Raw genomic sequence first — 12,809 nt, forward strand, 5'->3', positions numbered from 1 at the left:
AAAGTGATAACCTCTTCTCCCCCAATCTATTGTCCCTCTGACATTGTATATATCTATTACAATTCCACTGACTCTATTCCCTATACTACTATACTCCATATCCCATGACTATATCTTTGCAAGACGTTATCACTGAGGGAAATTGGGTAATGGGTATATGTAATATTTATTATAACTTCATGTGGATCTACGAACATCTCAAAATCAAAAGTTTAAATTAAAAAATTAAATGTGGGGCCGGCCGAGTGGTGCGATGGTTAAGAACTGGCTTGGGACACCAGAGAGCCCCGGTTCGGATCCCACATATGAGGACCAGTGACACTGCCCTCTACAGCTAAGATGCTGAACAACAGCTCAACCTAGAGCTGGGCTGCCGTGAGTCGCCAGTGACGGCATAGGCTGCAGCCCCTGTGGCAGTGGGTTGCCATGGGCTACCGTGTGTGGCCAGCAGCCAGTGTGAGCGGCCAGCAGCCACAGTGAGCGGCCAGCGGGCGACTGATCTGCCTGTCCCAGGAAGAGCGCAATGATGGTGCCAACTTGGGCCAGTTAAGCAATGTCCTCCACAACTAGACTGAAGAACAAAAGGACAACAACTTGTCTGTTCCCCTCCCCCCAACTCCCCAGCGCTGTTCCCATCCCCCCAATTCCCCAATAAAAATCTTAAAAAAAAAATTAAACGTGAACTCACAGGCTCTGTTCTGTAAGTCTCCCACTTGCCATTGAGTTAACTAAACTTTAATTTTTCATAAACAGGGTAAGGAAAGTAATGTACTTTCTCAGGTTTTTTCTTTAGTGACTTGACTCCTGAGCACTGAGTCAAGGGTTGAGAACTGCTCTCTTCTGAGAAAAGGCAGACTGAAAGGATTCAGAAACCCAAAAACTTACAGCATAGTTCAAGCCTCAGCAAAAAAAGACCAAGGCCATTACAAAGAAAAGGAATCCTTGGTTGACTTTCTTTCCTCTTGGTCATGGTAAAACTTATTAGTAAGGGTGGGAAAATCATTTCAAGTATTTTTTTTAATTCAACCATCTTACCAGGGGCAAAAATGCGATTAGATGGTGAAACATTCTATCCACCTAATATTTAATCTGACTATTTTAGATCGAGTACCTTGTAAAAGGACTTTTCTTATTATTTTAAAGTTTCAGAAAATTGTATGTGAATGTCATAATGGAAAATTATAATGGACATTATGGCAGGCTAAAGAGGTCACTACTTTTTTGACACTGTAGCCAATGAGAGGTACAGTGTTTGTTCTCTCTCTTTGGATCTGAGTGGGCTCTGTGATTGCTTTGACTGGTAGAATATGGCCAAAGTGACAATGTGCCAGTTACTGGGCCCAGGCCTTAAGATTCTCAGCTTTTACTTTCTCTCCTGGAATGGATATTCTTGGGATGCTCTCTCTGGGGACCCATGACGTGAGGCCCAAGGCACATGTCGGTGCTTCAATTGGCAGACCTGAGTTCCCAGCTGGCAGCCAAGATCAAGTGTGCGACAGCCAACTTGAACAACCAGCCGGGTCAAACCTTAAGAGGACTTCAGCCTCACTCTACCATGTGGCTGCAACAACATGAGAGACCTTAAATGAGAACCACGTAGCTGAGTCCAATTACCCTACAGAATGATGAGTGATAATAATAAATTATTGTTTTAAGCCACTAAGGTTTATGGTAGTTTTTTATACAACTGGTGCAGGCTCTATTTGCTTTTGGATGAAATTTTTGGATAGGAAAATATGTTGGTAGGAAAAAGTGATATGTGCAGGTATTACAACATACTAATATAGAGTGTATTAGTAGGGGCCAACATATGCATTATTGGGATTTATTAATGTTTCATTGGTTTTAGCTTAAATTAAAATATACTGGTGACTTCATATAAATACAGTCCTCAAATCTTGTGAAAGTTAGAAAACAACCAAAGTAAAGTCTTGTAGCATCACAATCACATAAAAAAGAAAGTCAAAGGAGGAAGTCATCTTGCACTCTGCACATATCTAATGTCTTGGGGGTATTTTGGGTACTCTTGCAGGGACATTCTTCCAAGACAGCAGCATCATCTCCTTGCATATCACCACGTTACATTATTCAACCAACTCCTGCTCAGACAAAAGTAGCAGAATTCAATTCAATCCAATCCAATTCAATTCAACTCAACTCAACACATTCGGAATGGCTTCTTGTAGTAATGCTTTTAAGGCATTTTAATAATTGCTGTGGGAACACAGACATAAGCCCTACTTTCAATGAGTTCTCAGTCTATCCAGCAGATGTATATGCAGCAGAAGCTCTATTAATCTGCTCTTTTTTAACCGATTCATCAGATTAATTAATACTCTTCATTCCCAATGAAGAGCAGGATCCTCACTACAAAGACGGTGCATGTCTGCTCCCATCAGTTGAACTGCATTTTCCTCAAGAGTCAGCTGCATTAGTCTCCTAAGTTCTTTATGCCAGGCATCTTTGTGGTTCTAATTGTATAATTTAATATTGCATAAACTGAAGAGTATAAAAAGACAGCTGTTCCTATAAAAATTAAGTCCAACACTTTAGAAGAACCAAAGATTTGAAAGTAAATTTGCTATTGGATTATATTTGAGCTTGAAGCTATACAAGATCAGGAAAAATCATGAATATGTAGAAAGCTTTTATACTTGGTTTATTTTGAAATTATTCTTAAATTCTTGGTGCCCTTTAGAGAAACTCAAACTAGAAACTGGTGATGACAATGCATTATGTGTAGAATTTATGCCAGGAAGATATGACAGCATTAATCATTGAAACCATACTCAGATAAAATAAATTGTCCCTATATTAGAAGACTTGAAAATGAATGCACATTTATTTGAGTTAAAATAAATGTTTAAGAAATACACTTGGGGTATATGTATGTGAGTGATTTCTGTTCCCTATTAACTGATCAACTCTTTGTCCTGATTGCTGGGAAAAGACAGAACACCTCACAGCTGGCCCTGTCAGAGGCAAGGGAATGAGAATTTTTTTACTCTTTCTGCCCTCAACCCCCAGGAGACTTAAATGCCCAGGCTATTCTGGCTTTCCATGCCCACAGACCAACTCCACCCCAGCAGCCTGAGGACTTCTCTCCTACCAAGGCTGGCCAGTGTTGGCTGGTGGGAGTGAAAGTGATGGGCAGCCACGTATGCATGAAAATGGGGACATGGGAAGAGTGCCGACAACCCCTTCTGCTACAGAAGCCTGGTCATATCAAGGGAGCACTGAGTGCCAGGGTGAGGGGTAGGATTTATTCAACCCATATCCAAAAGCAGTAGGGAGCCAGTGAGGGTATCTGACTGAGCAGAGGTATGGCAAAATCAGGTAACACCTGGACTGGCTGAGTGGCTCAGTTGGTTAAGAGCTTGCTTAAGAGTGCGAGCTCTGAGCAACAGTGTCGCCGGTTTGATTCCCACATGGGTCAGTGAGCTGCGCCCAAGCTGATCTGCCAACAGGTGACAGGGTGGCTTAGCTGGTGAGACCACATGCTGCTAACAACAAGGTTGCCTGATCAAGATGGTGGGCTACACCTGCCCACAACTAAAGACTGAACTCGGCACCTTGAGCTGAGCAGTCAACCAGATGGGTCAGTGGATAGAGCATGCACTCTTAACAATGAGGCTGCTGGTTAGACTCCGGCATGGGATGGTGGCTATGGCCATCCGCAACTAATTGAACACAACACCTTGAGCTCAGCGGTGTGAATGAACTTGGAGCTGAGCTTGCTGCGCCCTCCACAACTAAGATTGAAGGACAACTTGGCTGTTCCCCTTCCCCAATTCCCCAACACTATTACCCTCCCCTAATTCCCCAATAAAATCTTTTAAAAAAATCAGGTAACACCCATTATCTTCTGCTTTTTGAAGAGAAAGACAGAGAGATGTACTTTCCATCACAGTAGGAATCAGAGTTCCCAGTGCACTGACACGTCTAAGACAGGATAATAATTTACATACAAAAGTCCGCCAAAAGTGCCCAATAAAGAAAGAGCCTATTAGCTAGGTAATAATTCCACAGGAACTTGCATTTACTGTCTGCCTGAAGGCAGAACAGAAAAGTTTTCCTTGGAAAACCATGTAAGCTTGCTGTTGATTTTCAAAGGTCCTTGTTTTTATAATATATAGCACCTTCTGGGAATGCAAGCAAGGCAATTCATACTAACAAATCCTTCTTGTCTAAATACTGAACATGCCTTTCAGAAAGACAATGAGTTATCACTATTAAGCAATTCCATGTTATGCAGTAAAATGGAAGTTATTCCGTGGAACTACCTTCCAGTATTTTTGGCATCTTGAGTTCTTGCTCTGTCTGCACCAGCCTCCGGACTGGCTTAGTGCTGTAAGATCTAGCAAAAACAAAGGGAGGTGTAGAGGCACTTTCAGTAACACAGAGTCAATGAGCACTAAGGAACTAAGTCTTTCCAGGGCCCCCACTACGGAAGGATATCAGTATTTCTGAATGATTGAGGACTATTAATTCTGATCACCTATTACTAAGGAAATTGGTCCCTGGAGCTCACACTTCACTTCCTCAGCTGGATAACCTACAAGAAACATCAGGCCTCCGGAGCTGCTCATGCTATAGCTGCAGCTGATGAAGTGACTCCTGCACTGAAATGACTGAGACAGGAGACTGAGGATGAAGTGACACTTCTGATAATCCACCCCAGCTAAGCCTGAAGATAAGTCACTCATGAAGTGTGTGGCAGCGTACAGAGCAGGCTTTTGCATGGGTCCCCGGGGTTTTGGAAGGCCTGGTAGCTAAGAAAGTCCGAGCCTGTAGCCTTTTCCTCTATATGTGTCAGAGGAAGCTTGGCAGAGCAAGATGACAAGGATTAGAGACACAAACTTATGTTGGGTTCCCCAGAAGCTGACTCTGAGGTGAGGGTTCTTATACAAGTGACTTACTAAAGGAAGTGCTCCCAGGATACAGCAGTGAAGGGGTGGGGGAAACAGGTCAGGAGAGGGGAGGGAGCCAGGCGAGGGCACAGCCTGATGTGGCTGGGGACCTCTGGAGTGCAACGCAAGCCAGGGAATTTTTCCCACTCTTAGTGAGGGAATTGGGCTTTCAGAATAACTGCCCCTCCCCCAACCTCAATCTTAGCCAGGTGCTGGCTAAGGGTTGCCTTGTGGCAAGGAGTACATAAGCTCCTCAGAACTTCTGGCGCTCTGCCCCTGTGGGAAAAAGCTACTGTAGCCTGAGGACACGCTTCTAAAGAGTCTCAGGTGGAGGCTGTTGGAGGCAAAATTCCTAACAGATGCAGTGAAAGGAATCCAAGGTCATCTGGCAGAGGACCAACTAAGTTCTACAGACATTAAACAAAATCACGACTTTTCTACCTTGAGCAGGGTCAGAGAGATGCTTCTCCCTTATGATAGTGGAACCACTCAATGGCAAGGTGAAGGTGATTACTTCGGAATGTTGTTGGTCCCTAAGCACACATGATGCCTGGGAGAGGCCAGGGAGAGCATAGGTACTATCCCAGCACAAATCCTTCAACCATTTCCAGGAAACTGACTGGAAACCCTCCAAAGAGTCCCAGTGTGCTTTAATATTAAATTTATGACAGACAAGTTAATTTCATGTACTAAGATGCATGTTACTTGTCCTCCATCTGTGTCACACATCATATGATGTCTTGGACCTTTTCTAACTATGATTCCATGATGCTCACGCATTATACACAAAAGGAAGCGAGTCACAGGAGACTGCTAAGTCATATTAAATGCTATCCTTAATGGTGAGGCTTTTCATTCAATTCCAAGAGACACAGTGCTATAATGACCAAATATTTCTCATAATTAATGCTAGGGGAATGTTACTGTATTGAGAACTTACTTGTTATTATTGTACTTTGTATCTATATCACCCTTATGTTAGTCAAGGGCTTGTAGTTATTTTATGTTTAAGGATTTTTATCATATTTTATTGTCAATTTTACCCACAGCCCAATTATATCTCCTGAAGATTTTCCATGAGTTCTTTACACCATGTTTGAGGTCAACAGTTATAAAACCCCACCAGAAAGCTATATTTAACTTCTGAGTCTCGGTCTCCGCATAAAAAATGGGGATAACGATACTTGGCTCACAATGGTTGTTGTAAAATTAGATGTGACCAATGCTGCTATTGATCATGATCAATGTTTATTGCTGTTGATGATATCCAACCTTTGATTTCTCCTGTCCAGCATCCCCTCCCCATTCCTTTCATGCTAGTGTACCTGGATTTCCTTTAGGGCAATACCACTTTCAGGATCAGAGCACGTTCTGATTGTCGTAAGCCAGTCAATGTAGCTCACCTCCCTGGTCACAGTGATAAACTCAGGATGGGCAAATAATCCAAGTAGAATTAGGAGAACCAGGCCCAGGGCAGTGGTTGAACTGCTGGAGGAGGAGGAACTGTCTCCTCTCCTGGACAATGTGCTGCAAGAATGACAGGCTTGCAGCTACTGTAGTGTCCAAGAGAAACATGCCTGAAGCCAGTGAGGGAGGTCAGTACTGTATGAAGTTTGAAAATGAAGCTAATACAGAGATGAGAGACCAGGGGATTCCAGGGCCTTGATAAGATCTGAGCATCTGGATCAAGTCATGCTTTACAATCACTGGCCAATAATTTCCTTTTACTTTTTTTGAACAGTATGAGCTGGGGTTTCTGTCAATTGCAATACAGGGACTGCAACGGAGCATAAATATGACCTAGCATTTACTGAGAGCTTATAATGTGCCTGATCCAATACTGCGAGCATCACACAGAATGCGTATTCAGGCCTCACAGCATCCCTATAAGCTATGTCCAATTATGATATCACAAATGAGAGAACAAGGCCTAGGAAGTTAAGGAATTTGCCCAAGGTCGCACAGACAATTGTGATGCTGCCAGGATTGAACCCAGGAAGTCTGATTTGAGTTCACTATCATTACCGTTATGGTTTGTTTTTTTTTGTTTGTTTGGTTGGTTTTTTTGTTTTGCCTCTCTATATAAAGAACAATGTTTGGTTATGTAAATGTGAACTTTTTTCACCTCACTGACTTAAAAAGTCACTGCACATGTAGAAAGACAGACTCCAGCTGCATTGAGTGAATCCAAGGTACTCTTGCTCTAGTTTAGAACATATTATTATATTGTCAATTTCTAGAACCAGCTCTGAGATTGTTTTTCTGACTATAACTCAAGACTTAGGTTAAGAATCACAAAAGTTGGAACGTAGGAAACCAGATACTTTAACTACTGGTCACTTCCTCATAGGAGCCGAGGCAAGACTACTCCTGCTTATGTCTGAATTGTGGAGAATGAGAAATGGAGAGACAATTTTGAGACTGATCTTGCCCTATGCATTTGTTTTTGCCTATGTGAAAATGAATGCTTTTACTGTCTAATAGGATCATGTAATGTATTCCTTTTGTTTATTCATGGAAACCTTCAAATGATGAATACATTTTTAGTAAGTCAAGTTCATAATATATATGATTATGTGGTTGGCATTATACAGTCTACTGAAGAAAGATTTCCAAAAGAATTTATTTTACATTTATTACATCATTCCAACATGAGCTGCAATAGTCTTTCAGATTATCACATGATAATCTGAAGTCTTTAGATCCTTTAGGCCTGTGACATCAATTTGGGCTCATAACTTGACTCGCTGCATAACTGTATGACTAATATGGAAGCATTTCCTACCTTGGGCTGAAGCACAAACCACTCATCACTTGGATTTTCAAAGTTCCACGAGTCAAAAGGAATCTCCACTTCCCCAAGGAAACTGTTACGTCCAAATCGATCATAATGCCAGACTGAGAGCTGCAGAGTTCTCGTTTCCAGTTGGGTATGGCTGATAGTGTACTACAAATGAGATTGACAATATCACATTCCACATAGAGGGTTCTGCCCAATTCTAAGCCAGATTGAAATTTACTTCTGTCATCTTTCATATCAGATGCATTAGTAATAGGAACAAACCAAACACCAAAAAACACTTAATTTTTCATTTCTGCTACAAATGAGATTCTATTCTATGAACTCATTTTGTGCTAGCACTGAAAGATGTATCAACAAATTATTTGGGGAGGGGGGTTTGATAAACTTCAGATAGTGTATAAAAAGTGTTAAGGGGGTAAAGATTATTCCCTTTCCAGTTTTACCTGTTTTTCATTTGCCTGATTATTTTTTAACCATCTACTTTGTAAGGTCAAGGTTATTCTGTCAATTCTCTAACTTCTTTGTCTTATTTTATTCAAAATGAGAACTCGGAAATCCAGAAGATTCTTGGCAGTGAGACACTTGCAAATACCACACTTCATAAAAACCATCCTAAATGCAGGGATGAATAGATATATATGTAGGTTGAGCAAAAACGAAATACTGCTTGGGTAGCTTTTCTTTTTCCAGGAGAACATCATCCAGGATCCCATGCCACACACCTGCAAACCTCCTTTTGTTCTGTGCAGCTACCACCGAGGACATGCTTCAGACTGACTGATTCCTGATCTTAGATTTGCTTCTATACCTCTCCTGGCATGATTAACCTTGGCCCCTGCTTCCTGAATTTGCCATGTGACTCTGCTTTTCTATTCTGTGTGGGCTCATCTTTGCTGTCCTGTTATGGCCACTGGATTCACCCCTTGTCTGATTTCATTCATTCTCATTTTGATCTTTCTTAATACTGGCTCCTGCTTCCACACATGGCCCCACTCACAAACTTGCTGCCATGGTGGACTCTGATTCCACCACTCTGGACACAAGATCCATAAATTGCCCTGCAACTTCCAATAACCTCTACATTACAGTCTCCCCAGATCTTTCTTACCAGGCTAGATTGGTCCAGGGTGAGAGAAGGGGTTGTTATATGGAAGCCCATGGGGAAAAGTAATTGCTCTAGGATTGTGGCCTGCGTTATCTTATCTAGGTCACTTTCTCTGATATTTCTCAAATCTAACCCTGTGTCACCACTATTCATTAACCACTTGCCTAAATTTAGCCAAATTCTGAAACCCTCACAAGAAATAGCACATATTCATGCTGTGTTAGCAGAACAATGACTGTGTACAAAGTGACCTGCTAAGTCAGTGTCAAAAGTGACAAACTTCCTTTAAGGGGAACTACAAAAAGCACAGTTTTCCCAAGGGTGAAACATTTGTTTTTGACAAGATGTACCAGTTCAGATGTAATTTTGCTGGATCATCTCTACTTAAGATGTAACTTCAGCAGCAGCAGAGAAATAAACAGCATAAGAGTGGCTTACATTTTTTCCTTACCAAAAACTGTTAGGAAAGCCAAGAGCATTACAGTAATTTATTCAAATTCTACTTCTCTAAAATACACATAAGCCTTGCCATGCAAATTCCCTGTAGTTACTTCTAAACCAGTGAGGTTGTGAACAGTATCATTTCAGTTGCTATGAGAGACTGTTTACTTACCTTTAGCGTTTCATTGAATTCTGGATTAGTGCCTGTTCTGATTTTGGTCTTGCGTTTATTGTTTCTAGACTTGTCAGGAAGAAGGTACGACTTGACGTAACTGTTGGTGATAAGAAGATGAAATGAATTATTGAGACACATTTACTTTGCAAGAAATGCTCAGGGACTTCAGTAAATAAAAGAGGTAAAGGGAACAGGCCAGTAAGCATAAGAGATAGAACCAAAGACGATACAGCCTATGTAAGAGAACACCTTAAAAATCACTCTGGGCCTTCAATAAGAGTAAGGCAGTAAAGTGTAAAGAGTGTGGGCTCTGGAGTCAAGCCAACTGGGTTTGAATCACTCCATTCCTCACTAGTTTTGCTGAACTCGAGAACTTACTTAACCTCTCCTTGCCTCAGTGTCCTCATATATAAAACTGGGATAATAACAGTATCTAACTTATGGCATTGTGAGGACTAAATCAGTTAATGCATACAAGGAGATGACTTTATACTACTTAATAACTATAATCTAATACTATGATCAGCGGTCTCACAAAATATGATGGGGTTATATTCCTTTCCATTCAGATGTTAGGACTTCTGATGAAGGGAGTCAATGGTACGGGGTGAATGAAGAAAAATGGTGAAAAAGAAAAAATAGAAAACAAAAACCTAAGTCACAATAGCAATTCTACCAACACCTTGCCTTGAACTATCCCAGAAGCCTCTTGGAGCAGGGGCATCATGGCAGATGCAGAAACATGTAAGATGTACATGATGCTACCAGAGTCCTGAAGTACATCTACTGCGGCTTTCGATGATCCCTTTCTATGCTAGTCTAAATGATTATATTGGTCCTGAAGCCCTGTGATATTTAGCTGAGGAAGTAAATGGACCAATCTGTACTCAGAATCCTTTCTTGGCTGAGTTTATTGAATCTAGGTCATCTAGTATGTAGAAAAGGGGTCACCTAGCAGGTCTGAGGCTGCTATCCTTAAAAATGCCTGCTTACAAAGTTGGTCCTTGGCTGGCATCTTGGGACTTGGATTTTGGGAGGAGTCTCATCATTCCGAGAACAGATGTAAGTGGGTCACCGTAACTAAACTATTTGTGAAAACAATATGGCATATGCTGAACATCTGCTTTCTTTCTGGGAGACTGGAATTTTGGTATGTGACCAGTTGAGTCTCTAAATGGCTTTTCTGGCAGACAACATTTCACAAGTATTATCATACCCCGTTGTTAGAAGAATTAAGTGCATCCTGTGTGACTCCACTGGGAGGGAACACTTGAAAGAGTAAGCCTGGATTTGTCAGAACTTCATCACATATGCCTCTTCCCTTTGCTGATTATGGCTATGTGTGGAGTCCCGTGAGTCCTCCTAGTGAATCATCAAACCTGTTAGTGGTCCTCAGAACTCCTGATACATTTTTATATGCAGCTCCCCTCCAACGTGCCATGGTTCACACCTGCCCTCCCAGGCTGATCCCAGGAATCCTGAGAGAGTCAAAATTGCCATTTTGAGAGTTGTTCAATCGGGCTAATGGCTTAGCAATTTTCTCAGAACAAAAACCAACTCTTAGTCATCCTGGGTGTGCCAATGTGTCAGCGTTCTATCTCAAAGAGCTGACTCTGTGTAAACTACAAATATGTCAGTCCTAAATCATGTTGAGGAATGAATAGCTTCTTAAAAACCAGGTAAAAAAATCAGGTAACTACAGACACAACCATTACACATGTACTTCAGAGAATATTTAGAAGGGTGGCATAGGAGGAAAGCGACAATCAACCTTCGGAAAAGGTTCTGGATCAAGAGGAGAATGCTCAGAATCTTCTGAAAAAGAAACACACACTGACAAAAATTTCAGTGAATGAAATAATCTGAGGAATATGGTATGTGCTTACGCATCTGTCCTCTGTTTCTTTTCATCTCCTATGGCCAGATTTCTGCAATTCTTGACAAAAATGTAGAGCCCGCCAGTTTTGTAGCAGTAGCTGATGTGCAGAAGGATTTCACCACTGACCTTCACGTTGCCATAGTCTCCCGTTTCACTGTAAACGCTCATCATGCTGTTAAGGCTGGTCTAGAATAAACAAGATGAAAAGAGGTGTCCAGTGCTATTCTAATGAACTCTTGACAGAAGTCAACCCCTTCATTCAATTACAATTCCTGTTTTTTAATAACCAGCAGGGAAGTCTAGGGAAAGGTTAGAAAGTGAAAATCACTTGTTTTGCTTGTTTTTCTAGTTTATAAAATGCAAGACTGAGAAAGGACAACAAGATATAGCACCATTATTAAGGAAGGCAGGAAGCGTGCTGAGGGGAAAAGCATTGCCCTTTTGGGATAGTGAATAACTTTCCTTGATTCATTTCTTCTAAAGAACACAGTGGTCAATGACGCATTTCTAAACCCATCTCCTCTCCCCATCCCTGTAGCTTTCTCCTTTTTCACTGGTAGTCTCAAGGTCAATCTACTTCAAGGTCTAGAATGCATTGATCAGAACAAAGAAAAGCTCATCTCATATTCTGTGCTAGCAAGAGCCAAAAGCTTCTCTCTCAGACACCCACAGAGCATCCCATCAGTCTCCTGGGAGCTGTAACTGCACCTTTAACAAGGTCACCCACAGCTGCCGTGATTCCCCTGAGCAACTGTGTGGCCACCTGGGTAGTGTAAGACCACAGCTTCGTAAATCTCAGTAAAATAGCAACCCACAAAATAGAACACTAAACAAGAAAATAACACACCAAATACTAAAATAAAAATGTAAAACAAATCCAAATCTACCAGAATGAATGAAGTTTCTGATGAGTCACTAATGACAAGACGGCATGTTTTAAATTAAATGTAACAAAATTATCCTTCGCTGCAAGGAGCATAAACTCTGTATCTTAGCAACAGGACTGTCCCAAAAGACCACCTGGAAGGCTTTCCTGAGTGACCCTGTAGTTCCAAAACTCCTGTCTGTGAATGACTGGGAAGTAAGGACTATGGTGAATGCAAAGAGAGTTTATACGAGGTCTGACAATTAAGTTCACAAACTCATTGCAACAATGTTGCTAACCTTTTTTGATATCAGAGGGATTATTCATTATGAATTTGTACCAAATGGACAGTTAACCATGTTTAGTATTTAGAAGTGCCAAAAAGACTGCATGAAAAAGTTAGACAACCTGAACGTTTTGCCAACAGTTCATGGCTCTTGCATCACAACAATGCACCAGCTCCCATGGTACTGTCTGTGAGGGAGTTTTCAGCCAGTAAACAAATAATTGTATTGGAACACCCTCCCTACTCACCTGATCTGGCCCCCAGTGACTTCTTTCTTCACCCGAAGATAAAGGAAATGTAGAAAGGAAGACATTTTGATGACATTCAGGACATCAAGGATAATAC

At 41.4% G+C, this 12,809-nt stretch overlaps 1 protein-coding gene across 1 annotated transcript in view; it reads right to left on the minus strand.

The window, feature by feature from the left end:
* The window catches only part of SYTL5 (synaptotagmin like 5), a 208,180-nt gene that overhangs the window by 10,335 nt on the left and 185,036 nt on the right, over nt 1–12,809 (minus strand). The window contains exons 10-12 of the mRNA XM_019649041.1: nt 11,321–11,499; nt 9,432–9,531; nt 7,696–7,857 (exon numbers count right to left, since the gene is read on the minus strand). Of these exons, the coding sequence (XP_019504586.1) occupies nt 7,696–7,857; nt 9,432–9,531; nt 11,321–11,499 (441 nt within the window). The remainder of the gene's footprint in view (nt 1–7,695; nt 7,858–9,431; nt 9,532–11,320; nt 11,500–12,809) is intronic.

This window comes from Hipposideros armiger, unplaced genomic scaffold (genome assembly GCF_001890085.2).
Source record: "Hipposideros armiger isolate ML-2016 unplaced genomic scaffold, ASM189008v1 scaffold_7, whole genome shotgun sequence".
NCBI lineage: Eukaryota > Metazoa > Chordata > Mammalia > Chiroptera > Hipposideridae > Hipposideros > Hipposideros armiger.